Source organism: Marmota flaviventris, chromosome 2 (genome assembly GCF_047511675.1).
Source record: "Marmota flaviventris isolate mMarFla1 chromosome 2, mMarFla1.hap1, whole genome shotgun sequence".
In the NCBI taxonomy this organism is placed as follows: Eukaryota; Metazoa; Chordata; class Mammalia; order Rodentia; family Sciuridae; genus Marmota; species Marmota flaviventris.
The window spans coordinates 137,723,696-137,741,570 of NC_092499.1; the positions used below are offsets into that span (position 1 = coordinate 137,723,696).

General features: G+C 37.4%; 1 protein-coding gene across 2 annotated transcripts in view; it reads right to left on the bottom strand.

Moving 5' to 3' along the window:
• Fanci (FA complementation group I) overlaps positions 1-17,875 on the bottom strand; it is a 71,010-nt gene that overhangs the window by 1,429 nt on the left and 51,706 nt on the right. The window contains exons 21-37 of one of the 2 annotated variants that reach the window (XM_027919764.3): positions 17,599-17,775; positions 17,392-17,513; positions 16,480-16,644; positions 15,820-15,999; positions 10,628-10,794; positions 10,225-10,310; positions 9,245-9,361; positions 7,391-7,442; positions 6,476-6,603; positions 6,310-6,378; positions 6,037-6,130; positions 5,534-5,715; positions 4,658-4,711; positions 4,519-4,578; positions 1,740-1,811; positions 819-914; positions 112-219 (exon numbers count right to left, since the gene is read on the bottom strand). In XM_027919764.3, coding sequence (XP_027775565.1) covers positions 112-219; positions 819-914; positions 1,740-1,811; positions 4,519-4,578; positions 4,658-4,711; positions 5,534-5,715; positions 6,037-6,130; positions 6,310-6,378; positions 6,476-6,603; positions 7,391-7,442; positions 9,245-9,361; positions 10,225-10,310; positions 10,628-10,794; positions 15,820-15,999; positions 16,480-16,644; positions 17,392-17,513; positions 17,599-17,775 — 1,929 coding nt within the window. The remainder of the gene's footprint in view (positions 1-111; positions 220-818; positions 915-1,739; positions 1,812-4,518; positions 4,579-4,657; positions 4,712-5,533; positions 5,716-6,036; positions 6,131-6,309; positions 6,379-6,475; positions 6,604-7,390; positions 7,443-9,244; positions 9,362-10,224; positions 10,311-10,627; positions 10,795-15,819; positions 16,000-16,479; positions 16,645-17,391; positions 17,514-17,598; positions 17,776-17,875) is intronic. The other variant, XM_071608639.1, reaches the window with a different exon arrangement.

Consider the following 17,875-nt stretch of genomic DNA (forward strand, 5'->3'; position numbering starts at 1 on the left):
AATCTGCTGGTTGCTTTTCTCCCACTTATATGCGGTTGCTCCCAGATAGGCTACTGCCAGTCAGTAAGTTGGGTAGGGCTTGCTGTGCTCTAGACAGAAGTGGCTACTGACCTCTTCACTTTCGTCCTCCCTGTCCTCTCCAAGAACCATGTCCAGGATGTTTCCTTTGATCTTGAAGTCTCGTGAGGTGCTGAGCTTCATGTGCTGCATAAGGTTCACCTGTGACAGGATTATAAGCATGAGGCTATTTTTTTACTCAAAGGTCCTGCTGAGGATAGATAGCTTAAACTATATTTAGTGTACCTGACAACCCCTTCAGTTCCTACAGTATAGTATTTCACTGCATAGTTGTCACCACTGCATTCATGTATATTTACGAGTATTCTCTCTTCCTACTCTTAATACCAAAGCAAAAACATAAATAAAATAAAGGTATTGAGTCCATTTGCAACTAAGGGGAAAAAAATTTAAAAACCAGTGGGGGTAGAGCGGGTTTGAGATTATAGCTCAGTAGTAGAACATCCCTGGGTTCAACCCCCAATACCACCACCAAAAAAAGTTTTAAGTAATGCTCACACCCCACTGTTTTACAAAAAAAAAATACAATCTGATGATTATGCAGTGAAAAACAGTAAGCACATACCCTTTTGACCACTTTCTCATCAGTTTCCTACACATTGTTTCCATTCAGGCCATCAGAGCAAAGAAACAGGAATAAATAGTTCAAAATTTTTCTCCATTGCAGTTGTGCTGCTTAAGTTTGCCAGATCCTCTCAACAGAACAAATGTAAATGGTAATAAACAATATGCATGTTTACCTTAGACTTTTTAGAAAGGTGGATCAGGAATTTTTCATACTGTTCAATGGCAAAGATGAGGTTAGGGATTGGCTTGGTTTCCCGAAGGACTCTGGCCTAAGGATAAAGAACACAAGATGAAAATTTCAAGTTCAATGGTTTTTGAAATTTTCCTCTAACTGCCATGGCTTTGAAGAAAAACTAGTCAATCATCCAATAAAATGCTATTTATACTTATATATATACCAATATTCTAAGACTTGTAGCAGTTTAATCTGAGACGATCTAAATGCCCAGATTGCACTGAATCTTTCCAATTATAATTCCTAAATATTAGGAATATTACTGAAAGATTGGCAGGACCATTTGCAGAAACAAGTCTACTTCATATTCCTGAAACAATGAGTATCACTAGCTCTAGTTCCTTTTTCTAGTCTGCAAATGAATTTTCACTGCTGGAATTATGTATCTGTTCCTTCAATCTGAATTATAATGTGAAGATCCTTTCAAATGTTAAGGTATATGTGTTCATACACATTTTTCAAATCCACAAATACAGACACTATACATTCTTTTTTTAAAAAAACTTATTTAATCTGTTTAGCTAGTCCCTATTAATGGATATCTTTAATATTGTTGTCTTTCAAAAAAAAAGGGGCTAGGACCATCCTGTACCTATGTCTTTACATTTCTGTGTTAAGTGGAATTGTTATACCAGTGTGTGTGGATCACAAAAATTAAGTAGTTACATCCCCTTCAGAGCTTGTACTCATTTTTGCCTTGGCTGGTAATGTACTGGATACTCATTTTCCTGCACCCTCACTAATTCTCTGATTTCTTAGGAAGCACCTTTTATGCTCACCAGCTTTTCCTGAAAACAATTTTTATGATCAACAGAGAATGATCAGCACTATACTCCAAGAACCAGTGTCAGCAGCTTACCATGGCAGTGGCAACAGCAGTTTTCTCCTTTTTCTTCTCTCCTGTATATTTCAGGTTGTTACCCTTCTTATTCTAAAGAAATAAACACAATTCTCTCATTCCTAAAGATTTTTCTGTAGAACTAGAAGATTAGTGGTAATTTTCCTAAAAGGTAATTCCAACAGACAGTCAAGAGTAAATTTGGGTGAACAGGATTATCTGTGTAATAAATGCTGGAAGATGGGGAAATTTTGTGATGCTTTATAATCTTAAGATGGCTCTTTTAATTGTTGGGAGGTATAGTGTCTGACTGTTCTTGGAGCTGGCACATGGAAAGTGAAGGCAGGACAACCATTACTGTACTGGGCCAGCCAAGGGACTTGTGAAGGTACAAAAGGATGGTTAAAACGGGAAGTGTCAAGGTGGCAGCAGGAATAGGCATTTTCCTGTTGAGTAGCTGTATAAGAGAAAGGAAATTAAGGGAGCTATCCAGGGGCCAGTAATATTCCCACTTAGAGGTCATCACTACATCACTAACATGCACTGCAGTCAAACTAGATGGGGTCAATTTTCAGATCTGCCTCTTACTAGCTGTCTGTTCTTGGACATTTCAAATAACCTTTAATATAGGGATAACTACTGATCACAAAACAGCAGGAAGAATGAAGTGACACATGAAGAGAGCTTAACATGACAGGCATTAAGAAAGGCAAATGTAATCTATTCTAATAAAATGAACAAAGTGACTTTTAAATTATAACAAGGGTGGTATATGTAATCTAATAGCAGTGTCTCACTGGCTGTCATCTGGAACACTTTTTCCAAATGATAATGTTTATTACTAAAAAAATGTTCTTAAATAGGTTTGAAAAGTACTACTGAACATACCCTCAGGACCTCTCTGGACCTTTAATATGCTAATGCACGCTACAAATTAAGATAAATATGGTGGCTGGGGATGTGGCTCAAGCGGTAGCGCACTCGCCTGGCATGTGTGCTGCCTGGGTTCGATCCTCAGCACCACATACAAACAAAGATGTTGTGTCCGCCGAAAACTAAATAATAAATATTAAAATTCTCTTAAAAAAAAAAAAAAAAAAGGTAAATATGGTAGGAATATTCCTCACAGAATCTTTTTTTTAAAATTTCACCTCAGTCTCTACAGGATACTTCCAGAAATGTGGCTTTGTAGGCATCTTTAAAACCTGGCAATGGGGGGCTGGGGATGTGGCTCAAGTGATAGCGCGCTCGCCTGGCATGCATGCGTGCGGCCCGGGTTTGATCCTCAGCACCACATACAAACAAAGATGTTGTGTCCGCTGAAAACTAAAAAATAAATATTAAAAAAAAAAAAAAATTCTCTCTCTTAAAAAAAAAAAGACCTGGCAATGGGGGAATTAAAAACCCCAATTTAAGAAAGGAGGGATACATTCTTTTTAGAGACAACAGATTTGTTCGACAGAATGGCACGCACATAAAAATTTATGAGCATGAAGTTTGAGAAAGTATGTCTGCAAGCATTTGGGTGAGATTAAAAAGACTAAGTACAGCTTAATGAGAATAAGCTATAGACTGGCCAAAGAGATGTTCCATTCCAGAGAACCTCAACATATGCACATTCCTGGGAATTCTTTCAGATAAACTTTCATGACAGACCACTTGGTCACTAACTGTCAAAGGCAAGGAGAAGGTAAACTTAGTATACATAATGAGGCAGAGTACCCACACAAGGGTGTTATGCCTATGATGTAGGGACAGTATCAAGTGAAGCATCACTACCTAATGTGCAATCTGGGGTTAGGGACAGCACTTGTGTCCAAGTTGGGGACAGCTCAGTGGTAAAGCACTTGCCTAGCATGCATAACACCCAGAATTAAATTCCCAGCGCCATAATCCATTGCTTTAATAAAGGGTTCTAGAATCTTAAGATTTAACTTGGTGGGTCCATTCTGGTTCTTTAAAGATCAATAACAGTCCTACAATATATTTACTACAGAGACTAAGTGGCCTTAGGAAGCCTCCTATCACTTGCATTTAAACCAGTGGTTCTCAAACAGGCAATTTTGCCCCTTAGGGGCATTGGGCAATTTCTGGACACATTTTTAGTTGTCTCAACAGGGAAGAATCTGCTACTGGAATCTGACAGGTAGAGTCAGAAATACTGCTAACCATTCTCAAATGCACAGAACAGGCCCCACAACAAAGCATTATCTGGTCCGACATGTTGATAGTGGTAAGGTTAAAAAACTCTGGTTTAATGAAAGAGTAAAGGAGATTCAAGTACTGAAAGACTCTATTGGTATTTAGGATCAGATGAACTACTCTCTTCAAACCCTGAAGGAACCTATTACTTTATTAATTCAAAGAGGGAAGAAAAAGAGTCTAGACAAATGAAAGAAAAAGCCCCTCTACCTCCCTGAGAGTGCTGCTGCTCTCACTAACACCACCTAATCTCAGCTTTCTTCAGATGCTTGCAGCTTCTTTACCCACATTCTGAAAAGTCTTAACAGCATGGACTTCCAATCACACAGAATGAACCAAGTCACTGAGTCAAACTTTATTCCTTGCTCCAAAAGCTAGCATATCAAATGCTTTTTTTCTCTAAATTAAAATTATTTCCTTGGTGTGAATAAATATCTTCTTGCTGCAAAGCCCCCAATTCTTGGATTGGTCTCAGATGAGCATTTCTGTCTTATGGTAAGTAGGGAAGAAACTCAGCTCAGGTGACCAGTCAGCCCCTTGGGAACATAAGGAGCCCTTTCTTGAAAATCTATTTTGATACTGCCTCTGAATCACTTACCTGTACATAAGAAATGAAAGAATAACACAAGGGAGTCAGATGAGAACCAGACAGCTTCACCTGCAGCACAGAAGGAAACCAATGTAACCATAGTAATAAAATGCTTCCCTTATTCTTAGGAAAATCATTTTCAACTTACCAGCTTTTCCATATTTTTTGGAATTCCTCCAGAACTCCGACATACCTGCAGATACTAATAAAAAAAGATTCCAGATTTAGTAAATTACCCTGTGAAACTACAGGTGACTCTTACAGTAAGCCCATGAGTGACTAATCACCTTTACTAGAGAGGTAAAAGAAAAATTCGTTGAGAAGCCAAGACACAATGCTTCCTTTCCCCCTCCTTCAAAGTTCCAAAGCTTCCCAGACAACAAGCAATGGAGGGTTTCTGACTTTGTCAGCTCATTGCTTTAAAAATACTTCAGGCCAAGAGTCCCTGCATCTAGAAAATCAGGGACTTGGTTAATTCTCTTAAAAATTTCCCCCCAAAGAGGCTCTTAGTATTTCTACTAGCATCTCAATGGCCACAACATTAGCTAGAGCTACATATTCTCAGACCTGGCTACATTGGTACAATGTAGGTTGGTCTTTTTTTTTTAAAGTTGTCTGTGCATTTTTAAGTACTCATTATGGATCTGTTGATAAAACTAAACTAACTAGTTCCTATCACCTTCTAAATCTGTTGAAAATCAGAATACTGAAAGAACAACAAAAAAAAAAGAGTTTCTTTGAAAACAGCATTCACTTTCTATCAGGTGCTAAAAACTTCACATACCAGGGAATAAAAGACCTTTGAAAGCAAAATTTACAATTACTCTATCAAATGTTTTCCTTTGGCTGTGAACACACCTGCCACCTATTGAGCAAACTAAAAATGAATCCATGACTTGCAAAGGTAAGGGCAAGAGCTCTGTTTAGGGGCATCCTGCAGCAGTAGGCAGCTGCCTCAGTGTTACATCCTGACTAGTTGGGGTAGAATGGTGGGGAGTGATCTGATGGTTTCTTAGCTACTCACGTATCTGACAAGAGCTGTAAGGATGGTGTACATTTTGCACAGGTCCTTTAACAGAGTGTCCACGCAGCTGCCTGATGGCAGGGCTGTCTGCACCAACTCATGGAAAAATGTAAGCAGAGTTCCCAATTGTATGATGATGGCTTTCTCAGCAGGATTATTTTGTGGGGTTGCTTGAGAAGTTTCTGCTTAGAGGAAATGATATTGACATATTTCAACCAGTCTTATTTTCTAACTAACAGTAAAGAAGAACTAGAAATCAACTAAATAACCAATAGTTAGAAAGCTGGTACAGAAATAAGCATTCATTGTGCAGAGTGAATTGACTGTCAGTCTGTCATAAACTATTACTACCTTCTTCATCACATCAGAAATCTACCACAAAACCAAGTGAAAAATATAGGAGACTTAGCTCAAGGGTTCCACCTTTACACAATGGTCTAATTTAGATTTGGATGGCTTTGCTCTTGTCACAATTCCTGAAACTCCACCTAAAGTCATCTTACCTGACAGGGTTTCTTGGCTCACTTGTCCCTTAAGCTTGGTGATCAACCAGTCTACTTCTTCTAGGACTTTCTCAGCCTGACTCAGAACAAGTAACTGTGGAAGAAAAACATGCCTGGCATGGTTCACTACACACAGCTGTTGGGGGGAATACAATAACCATGGCTTCTATAGGTAGGTTATAGGCCTCCCAACAAAAACCACTACAAATGACTCTATGAAGTACAATGGAAGAAAGACAAAGCTATTTCCCATGGACTGGGATCAATACTTACACAGACAGTGGGGGCAGCCGTTTTCAAATTTACCATTGCAAAGTGGTTTGTTTTTTCTACTTCTACATCCTGGGGAGGGAAAAAGAGGTAAGACCTAATAGCAATAATGCTGATCCCTTGACCTCCATCCCACACAGGCTGTTATACTGAAGGTTTGCTATAGTACTTGGTCTATGTCTCCAAGTTGCCCATGAATATCCTGGGACAGGTCACGTAGCAGGGTGACAGGACTCTTATACAAAACATGCAGGCTAAAGAGCAAGTTCATCAAGCTCTTGCAAAACGAGGCATCCTCTAGGAGTATGAAGGAAAGACAATTCAAAGGTAAGTTATAACCCAGCATCTCCTTTGTGTGACTGTACACATATGCCTAACCAGAACATGTGGCTTATCATGTCCAAGGCACAACCAACAATCCTAGTGCTGCACATACTCCAAATAGCTGTACCACAACTGCACCCTTTTATCCATATGTCCTATTACTAGTCCTAGTCATTGGGTACAAGTATTCAGATCAAGACCCCTCTCTTTCTCATCCCACCAAGAAAACTGCTATCCTGGCTTTTAACATCAGATTACTTTTGTCTAATTCTTAACTTTATCTAAATGGACTTATACAGCTTCTGACTCTTTTGTTCCCCATTATGTTTGTATGATCCTCTCGATGATGTTGCTGTAGGTCATTCTCACTGCTGCATAGTATTCCACTGTGTGGCTATATCATAGTTCCTTTATTCATTCTACCAATGAACACTTAAGTTTGTTTTCACCTATTAAAATAGTGCTTCATTGATAATTGTTCCATGAATTTCTTTAGGAATGGAATTGTTGGGTCATAGACTTATGTTTAACTTTAGTAGTTAGATATTGCCAGTTTTCCAGAGTGGTCATACCAATTTACACCTTCACCAGCATTAAATGAGAGGTCCAACTGCTCTACAGACTGGTCAACATCTGGTATTATCTATCTTTTTCCTGTTGACCACTCTGGTGAATATGTAATGAATATTCTTTTCTAAATACTAATTTGGTGATGATGATTTTACATAAAGCCTTTAGGTAATGTAGCAGGAAAACTTACCCCGGCTGTTTTCCTTGCAAATCTTAGATGTCCAGGATAACATCTGCACAAACTAAACGAAAAGTCATTCAGATATTAAAGAAATATGCTAAGAATGGGGGTTGTCAGAACAGAAGAGTCCTAGTCCTTTCTGAGCCTAAGCAAATCACCTGCTAAAGATAAAGTCCAAAATTACAAATATTTCTTTTGGTACTGGGGACTGAACCCAGGGGCACTTTCCCATGGAGGTACACACTCATCCTTTTTTATTTATTTGAAGACAGAGTTTCACTAAGTTGCTTAGGCTGGCCTTGAACTTGTGATCCTCATGTCTCAGGCATGTGCCACTGCTCCTGGTGAAACTGTAATTACAAGATAGAATATGATTTAATTTTGAACATCTATGCCCTCATTAAGGGCCAAAAGGTCCTGGGGAATGGATCTGAGTCCTTGTATACGGGTTGGGGTTTTTTTTTTTTTTTTTTGGGGGGGGGTAGGGTTTTTTATTCTCTTCTTTTTTGGAACTGGAGATTGAACCCAGGGCTTTGCAAATGTGAGGCAAATGCTTTGCCACTGAGCTACATTCCAGCACTGAGTCCTTGTATCTGAAGCTTCCTCTGCCCCCACTGTGCTACCACTGAGATCTCTCTTTTTCCTTCCTGGCCTACATACTTCAGACATCTTTTTTTTTTTTTTTTTAATATTTGTTTTTTAGTTGTAGATGGACACAATACCTTTATTTTATTTATTTATGTTAATGTAGTGCTGAGGATTGAACCCAGGGCCTTGCACGTGCTAGGCGAGTATTCTACCACTGAGCCACAACCTCAGCCCCATACTTCAGACATCTTTAAGGATATCAGGCTAACAAAGATGTGAGGAAGAGGAAGGGCCTGACCATAACGATATAAGAATTAGCTCTTAGGAGCCAAAGGTCAAAGGAGATTAGAATAGAATGGAACAAAAGAAAGAAAAAAGAGAGGTAAGGACTTCAACTTGATTTCCTTGCAGAAATCGAGGAAATTAGGAAAAAAGATATAGTAGGAACACACAGGATTCCCTGGCTCCTGGGAATGCTCGTTATCATCCTAATGGGAAATTACTCCTGATGTAGACCCAACAAGTGTGGCCTTTCTTACTCTTCATGTGTGTACACACGCATTTGTGAGTGTACACTCAAATGGGGGCACAATTCTATGTATATGTGGGCACACCCACATACAACCTATCTAAGCAGAATGCTTTTTTAAAAAAATATATTTTTTTAGTTGTAGATGGACACAATATCTTTATTTTTATTTATTTATTTTTATGTGGTGCTGAGGATTGAACCCAGGGCCTTATGCATGCAAGGCAAGAGCTCCACCACTGAACTACAACCCCAATCCCAATGCAGAATGCTTTCTGCATTGGGTCTATGGTCATGCTTTTCTGACACAATCATCCTTTGTTGAACTCCCCCCCCCCCCCCAAACTCAATACCAGGTAAGTGCTGAGAAATCCAATTACTGAACGTCAGCTACCCTATTGATAATTAGCATACTTTCAACTTAGAAAATAAAGGAAAACACCAAAACTGGGGAAGAACACAGCTTAAGAATGTTGAAGTCATCAAAGATGTTGTTAAGTGTTTTCTGTAGTGTTTACAGTTTACCTTGGACAGTGATCAAATAAAAGTACAATCTTGTCCTTATATGGCTGTATGTGTTATGATAGAAATAATATATAGGAAAATACATCTTATGGTCTTATTAATTTGAGTGTAAAATTAAATATATTTAAAATAAGCTAGGCTTCAGAGAGAGATCTTTTACTACGCAATACTCCTTACCTTCTGAAGGCTGGTAAATGGGACTGAACAAGCAGTGCTAGTACCTGAGGGGAGGAAGGCTCCAGTAGCTTGGACAAGTTGGAGAGAACACTGACTAGGAGGAGGGCTTCTTTACTATTAAAGTCTTCCTCTTCACTGCTAAGTAAATTCAATAAGGACCTCTGAGGAAGGAAAGTATGCACATAAATATCAATAGATATATTCCAATCAGAGAGAAGAGACACCTAGTTAGACATTTAAGACTGTGACAGAAAGAATCTAAAGCTACCAAAATTCCAAGAGGACACAATCTGAAAATGACCTTGCATTGAACCTGTTTTCAACTACAAACCTGAAAAATTTATTGAAAATATGGACTCTTTCCTCTCCAACTTCCCACCAAATATACATTAAGAATAAACCAACAATAAAAAAAAAAAAAAAGAATAAATAGCATACAATTTCTGGTGGTTCTCATCTCTCTGAAGCCTATCTACTAAACTCATGTTATGTTTAGAATAAGCCCCAAACCCGGCATTCCCTACAGATCTTCTCTGTTAACTTAAATACCACGTGTTTTTTTTTCATTTGTCTTTCCCTACTATGATGTAAGCTTCATAAGGACATGAATATTTCACTTTTGTTCCCTGCTGTATTCCCAGCAACACTTCCTGATAAGCAGTAGAAAATTTAAAATTCATTAAGTAAATGAAATCCTTATGATAGAATATCTTGATATTCTGACAATTTGTTAGAAACTAACAAGTTCCACTGTTAGTTTCTACATAATCTGACAAAGCTTAATCATACCACAGACTCAAAATCAAAAATCACAACACCTATCTCAGCTATCTCTTCATGTCATCTCAAACAGTGGTTCTCAGAGGCAACAGGTAGGATTTGCTTAGATAAAATACACATCCTCATTAGGATCCTTTTAAGAGCTGTTCCATTGCTTCAATGTTGCAGGGGGGAAAAAAACTGCTCTATTTGTTCACATTCTGCCCTTTGTAAGAATCCTCAGGCCAGTACAACAGCTTCTTACCTGAAACTGCCGGATCTGGAAAGCTGCTCTTTGAGTGACACTGACATTTGCATCTTCTCCCTCATCTCCTTCCTGATCTGTGACATCTAGAAACAGAAAAGAACTCTATTTGCTCTGAAGGTGATTCATTCTGTGTTGGACTTTAAAAAGCTAAAATTTAAGAAATTCAAAAGTCTGGAGGCAGATTTAAGTGTATTTCTAAAATCCTTCAGTTATTTTACATTCTATTTTCCAGTTGTCATTAAAATGTAAACTATTAAGTATGATCCTGTATCCACCAGTTATTACTTCTCAACATCAGGATTGTACTCAGGTGTCCTCTGGTAGGTGAACAAATATGATTAAGGAGCATGGGTAAGAAGAAACTTAGAACAAGCAATTTTGTTGACACTGAAATGCCCACCTAGTGCCCTGAGGAACTGCTGGATCTTGGGCTGATAGAACTGTTGCACAACACTGAATATCTTTTGCAAACCCTCCAAGCACAGCAGTGAGATGCTCTTTCCTTTCTCTTTCTTTGCTGACTCTTCCACTGAAGTAGGGATTGAAGTGTATCTCCACAGCAAGACTCTGAAAGTGGAAGGTGTGACAGATCACTTTTAAAGACTGGACCATTAAAGTAAATTTACATACAGTAAACTTTGTATCCTGGAAGTGAACAGTTCTATGGATTTTTAAAAAGCTTATACAGATGTGAAATCTCCTCATAATCAAGGCATTTCCATCACTCCGAAAGTTCCCTTGTGCTCCTTGGTAGCCAACACTCTCACCCATTTGCTAGCAACTACTGATCTGATTTTCTGTCCCTACAGTTTGACTTTTTACAATACATAAAAGTGGCATCATTCAACATATAAGTTCGAGTCTGGCTTTGTTAACCCAGCATATGCTTTTGAGATTCACCTATGCTGAGCACTATTCCATTATGTGGATATACCATAGTTCATCCACCCGTTATTCATCCACTGGGATTCTTAACACATTTTGCTGTTACAAATAAAGCTGCAATGAATCTTTGTGTGCAACCCTTTACATGAACAGTTGCTTTCATATACAGCAGATCAGGTAGATTATATGGTAGGTGCGTACTTAACTTTTCTTCTTCTTTTTTTTCTATCAGGGATTGAACTCAGGGACACTTAACCTCTAAGCCACATCTCCCATCCTTTTTGTTTTTTGAGACAGGGTCTCTCTAAGTTGCTTAGCGACTCACTACATTGCTGAGGCTGGTCTTGAACTTGCAATTCTCCTGTGTCAGCGTTCTTAGTGGGATTATAGGCATGTGCCACAACATCTGGTGTGTACTTAACTTTTGAAGAAACTGTCACACTGTTTTCCAAAGTGGCTGGACAATTCTAAACTTCCACCAAACGTGTATACACTTTGATATGATCAACGTCTTAATTTTAGACATTCCAATAAATGCTTAGTGATATTTTTAAGTTTTGTTTTTAGTTGTTGATTGGCCTTTATTATTTATTTATTTATATGTGGTGCTGAGAATCAAACCCAATGCCTCACAAATTAGGCAAGCACTCAGCCACTGAGCCACAATCCCAGTTCCGTGCTTAGTGATATTTCATTATGACTTTGTTGTACATTTAGCTAAAGGTCATGTCATCTATGCGTTTAGTTGCCATGTCTATGATATTTTTGGGTCAAGTGTCTACACAAATATTTTAGCCATCTTTTTAACCTCCCCGTTGTCCCTGTAGGGTGGGGTGGGATGGGATAGGTGGAGAATATGCTGGGGATTGAACCCAGGACCTTATGATGCTAGGCAAGTGCTTAACCAGTGCTATACCCCCAGCCTCAACCATTTTTAAATTTAGCTGTTTCTTCTTATAGTAAGTTTGAGAATTCTTTATATAATTCTGATTATCAATCCTTCACCAAACATGTTTTGCGAATATTTTCTCCTTATCTGTGGCTTTTTTCTCTTAAAGTTTTTGGAAAACAGAATTAAGAGTATTTCTCGGGCTGGTATAGCTCAGCAGTAGAGTGCCTGCCTAGCACACGTGAGGCACTGGGGTTCAATCCTCAGCACTACATAAAAATAAATAAATAAAATTATTAAAACAAAAAGTACTTCTTATTTTTCTGGATTGTGCTTTTGGTGTTACAGCTAAGAAATCTTTGCCTAAAAAAAAAAAAAAGATCACCAGATTTTTCTTTTTGTTTTCTTCTAGAGGTTTTATAATTTTGTTTTATATTTAAGTATCTAATCCGTTTCATTAATTTTTTAAACATGGTATGAGAAATGGAGAAAGGTTCATTCCAGATCCTTCACCACATAAATTTTAGAATCACTGTCAATTCTTACAATAAAGCTTAGTAGGAGTTTTTATTTGAGGGGGTTGCTGGGGATTGTATCTTTAGTCTCTGTATGCTAAGCAGGTATTCTACCACTAAGCTACACTCCCATTTTCCCCTTAATAGAATTTTGACTGGGTTTATGTTGAATCTGTCAGTATTGAATCATTCATTCAAATACAATGTATACATTCATATACAATGTATATCTTTCAATTTACTTGGGTCTTCTATGATTTCTTATTAATGTTTATTATAGTTTTCATCATACAAGTATTGTATGTTTATTAGATTTATTGCTAAGCAATCCATGATATTGTGATGCTAGCATAAATAGTTTTTAAAATTTCCATTTCCAATTATTTACTGCTGGTGTGTTAACTAAAATATTTTTATACTAAACATATTCTACAACCTTGTTAAATATTTAATAGATTTTATAACTTTGAAAAACTCTTTTGAATTTTTTTGAAGAATGTTAATTGCCTATGAATGAAGACAGTGTCATTTCTTTCTTCCCAATTTGGATGCCTTTTCTTTCTTCTTCTGCCGTACTGCACTGGCTAGGACCTTTGGTATGATGTTAAATAGTAGAGGTAAAAGTACAAGGTGGGAAGGAAGTATTCAGTCTTTTCATCATTAAATAAGAGTTAACTATAGAGTTTTTGTAAATTCTCTTTACTGAATTGAAAAAAAAAATCTATTTCTAGTTTTCTGATACTTATACCATGAATTTATGTTGAATCATAATTTTCTATACTTATTGAGTTGATCCAGATAGTTTTCATCCTTCAGTTTGATATGCTAATTACATTGGTTGGTTTAGTGAACCAACCTTGCATTTCCACCTAATTATATTATTCTTCACGTTGTTAAACTTAATTTGCTTGTCTTTTTTGCATCTATATTCATGAGGGAAATTGTACATAATCTTTTCTTCTATAAATGTCTTTTTCTGGGTTGATATTACTAATCTCATTAAAGTGAGAACATGTTCTCTTTTACCTTCTGAAGTGTTTGTACAGAATTGGTATTATTTCTTCCTTAAATATATGCCTGGGGGTAGGGTAGGTACCAGTAGTTGAACCCAGAGACACTTAACCACTAAGCTACATTCCCAGTCCTTTTTATTTTGTATTTTGAGACTCGATCTCCTAAGTTTTTGAGGCCCTCACTAAATTGCTGAGGCTGGCCTCGAGCTTTCGATCCTCCTGCCTAAGCCTCCCAAGCTGCTGGGATTACAGGTATAGGCATGTACTACTGCGCCCAGCTGGCCTAGTGTGTATTTTTTTTAAACATCACTTCCACTCTTTTTAAAATATTTCTTTAGTTACAGATGGACACAATACCTTTATTTTTATATAGTGCTGAGGATTGAACCTAGTGTCTTACACATGCAGGGCAAGTGTTCTACCACTGAGCTACAAACCTCAGTCTCTTGGCTTAGTGTTTTAAGAGGGAAAAAAAAAAATTTTTTTTTTTTTTGGTACTGGGTATTGAACTCAGGGACACTTGACCACCGAGCCACATCCCTACACTGCTGCTGAGGAGGGTGAATTTGAACTTGTGATCCTTCTGCCTCAGCCTCTTGAGCTGTTGAGATTATAGGCATGTGCCACCACTTCTGGCTTAAGAGAAAAATTTAAATCTCAAGTTTAAATTCTTTTGTAGAAGTTGGATTTACTCATGTTATCTAATGCTTCTTGAGGGAACTTTCAAGAAATTTGGCCATTTAACTCATGAAGTTTAACACACAAAGCAGCTATTATCAATTTTTTAATAGTTGTAGGATTAATAGTGATATTTCCTCACCCTCACTTTTGATATTTGTATTTTGTGTCTTCTCTCATTCTGATTAGTCTGGCTAAGGTTTATTAAACATATTCATCTCACAAAAAAATAGTTTTCTTTCCTTTTTCTCTATTATTTTGATTTTCATTATCAATGATTCTGCTTGTCATTATTATTTTCTTCCATCTATTTTCATTTTAATTTACTTTTTCTATTAATGTATAAGCTTTTATGTAGATGAGATTTTTTAAAAAATCGACTATAAATTTCTACCTGAGCTGGGGGCGGTGGTACACACTTATAATCCTAGTGGCTCAGGAGGCTGAGGCAGGAGGACCCCAAGTTCAAAACTAGCCTCAGGAACTTAGCATGCCCTAGGCAACCTAGGGAGACCATGTCCCAAAATACAAAAAAAAAGTGGGGCGGGGTAACGGCTGGAGATGTGGCTCAGTGGTTGAGCCTCCCAGAGTTCAACTCCTGGGAAAAAACACATCTTCCTAAACAGTACTTTGGCTGGATTATACATATTCATATGCTACATATTCATATGCTACATATTCATTATTATCCTTCAAAGACATTTTCTAATTTCCTCTATGACTTTCCCTTTGACCTTGACTTGAGGTTATTCAGAAGTACATTTAATTTTCAAATATATGAGGATTATCCCACTATCTTTTTTGTTTAGTTCTGTGTGGTTGGAGAACCAAATAATCTCTATTTTTAAAAATTTCTGGTTTATTTTATGGTCCAAAGTACAACTTGGTGACTGAATCATGCGTACATAAAAAGACTGTGTACTTGGAAGCTGTTGTTGAGTGATTTAGGTCAGTTAAGTCAAACTGCAAGACGATATCGTTAAGGTCTTTTATTTCCTGATTTTCCATCTACTAGTCTTGCTCATTACTGAGAAACGACTAATAAAAAGGTTATCTTCAGGGCTGGGGTTGTGGCTCAGAGGTAGATGCTTGCCTAGCACATGTGAGGCACTGGTTTCGATCCTTAGCACCACATAAAAACAAATAAATAAAATAAATGTACTGTGTCCATCTACAATTTAAAAAAATATTAAAAAAAAAAATTTGTCTTCAATTTTATTGTCCCTCTCAGCCCCGCCCACTTTATGTATTCTGGGTCTTTGTCAGGAACACTTACATTTAGAATTATTATGCCGACTTGACCAACCATTTTGTTTTGGCTGTGCTGGGGAGGGAATCCTGCACCTTAAGCAGACTAGGCAAGCACACTTTACCATTGAACTACATTTCCAACCCAGATGAAATCATTTGTTCATCATTTAATAATATCCTGACCTCTTTTTTACACAACTAACAACCTATACCAAAGTAGGATTAGGAAAAAACCCAACTTCAGTGATTGTACTTTTGCTCTTTAGGCATGTCCAACCTCAAATCACCTTCATTCACATTCCTCTTGAAGAATCCATGGCAGATAAGCAAGTCAACAAGTTTGAGAGAGGAAGTGGCTTACCGAGTTATGTCACAGAGGTTCTGAAAGATCTTGTCTAGGTTTTGGCCATCGGGGCCACTAACATGTCCTGTTTCTTTTAGCTGCTGCACCTTCTGCAGAGCAACAGTCACTGCATAGCGCATGAACTCATTGTTGGACCTCAGAACTGACAGGCTCTCTTCGTGACTTTGGGTACTATCCCTAGAGAGAGAAAGACAGAGCATGGGGAAAAGATTCCTCTATTTACTGGGATCTGCAATTAGGCTTCCTAGGGAAGAACAGCAGCAGCCAGCAAGTTTTAAATGGCAGACTCTATGAAAGCCTTTGCTAGAGTTACTGCCATGGTTGTTCTTTTACAATCATTCTTACTGTCTGTTTTTTTCTCTCTCCTATAATCCTTACTTTGATAAAATTTAAATGTCTAAGTTTACATAGATTTTCTTACAATACTATTGGAATTCATCTCTCTAGTTAGTCCATTGTTTCTGCTTTTAATAATTTAAAGCGCCTCTTTAAAATGCCTACTTGTGATTGTCCAGCTTTCAAGAAAATTTAAGCCTCCTTACATTTCTTACTATATCTATAACAATATTTGTGAATCTAAACTAATACAAGTGAACCTGCACATGAAGAATTATCTTTACTAGGCTGTCGTCTTTATACAATCAATTAGAACCTTACCTGAAAAGAGCAGTAAGAAGATCAGAAACAAATTTCATGGACAAAAAACTATCATTTGTTTTGTTGGTCATTTTAGCTTTGCCTTTACCAGCTTTTTCGCTAAGGATGTCAGAGAGTTTCTTGTAACACATGAATAAGCTCAGAACCTCCTCAAACTTATTCTTACTGCGTAAAAGGAACAGACAAAGATCAGAATTATCATGGTTTGATGTTACACATAATAATAAGAAATCACAATGCTTCTTAAAATGTCATATTTTAGATATAACATTATGAGTGGACCTTCATTAACATAAACATAGCACTCTCACTCATACACTGATCTATCTAGATCCCTTTCCCCCTTATTTATACTCTGTCAAAGCAGAACATAAAAGTCCAACACTAGCACTAATAAAAATTTCTATTAAAATGAGGAGTACTTGAGTTCAAGGTCTGGTGAGTTATGAATAAATTAAAGCCTGCTAGAAGACAACATTCCTGCCTGGCATATTCTTCAATGTTCTCTGATAGAAAGAAAATAGTTTGGTCTTAGGCTAGAATTCTTTTTCTTTCTTTCTTTTTTTTGGTACTGGGGATTGAACTCAGGGGCACTCAACCACTGAGCCACATCCCTAGCCCTATTCCATATTTTATTTAGAGAGAGAGTCTCACTGAGTTGCTCAGCGCCTCGCCACTGCTGTGGCTGGCTTTGAACTTGCGATCCTCCTGTCTCAGCCTCTCAAAGCTGCTGGGATTACAGGTATGTGCCACCGTGCCTGGCTTAGGCTAGATTTCTGTTTAAAAGATATTATAGTCTGTGGTCTATTTAGTGCCTAACCATATTGTGAAGAGTTAAAAAATCATATCCATTTGTTCTAGTATTCATGATGTATTCATCAAACTACAAGTGGAGTCACAATAATATCTTACCTGAAATTACTTATGCAGAAATTATATTCTATTAGAACCTCACAAACTCCCATCACAAGAAATGCAGAGATATTATTTTTGATGCCAATACCAGTGCTCTGAGAAAAATCTGCTGATTTATCCTAAAACCATAAGATAAATATTAATGCACTAACTTATTAATAACAGTAACTACATTATTCGATACATGGAGGACTTAGCCATTACCAGTTCAAAGTCTTCCAGCTCACTCTTAATCATTCTATTAGTAATAGACTCCAATATATCATCTAGTTCTTGGTAGAATCCCTCTTCTTCTTCCTCCTCCTCATCTCCCTGTTTCACGGACACCACTCTACTTTTATACCAGGCCAAACAATGCTGAATACAACACAACAGATAATCCTGTAGAAGAAAAATAAGTAAATAATATTCTTATGAGTTAAGGGATAACCCAAGACGCTACTGAAAATCAGTAAATAATTCTTCAGAAAGCTTAAGTAAG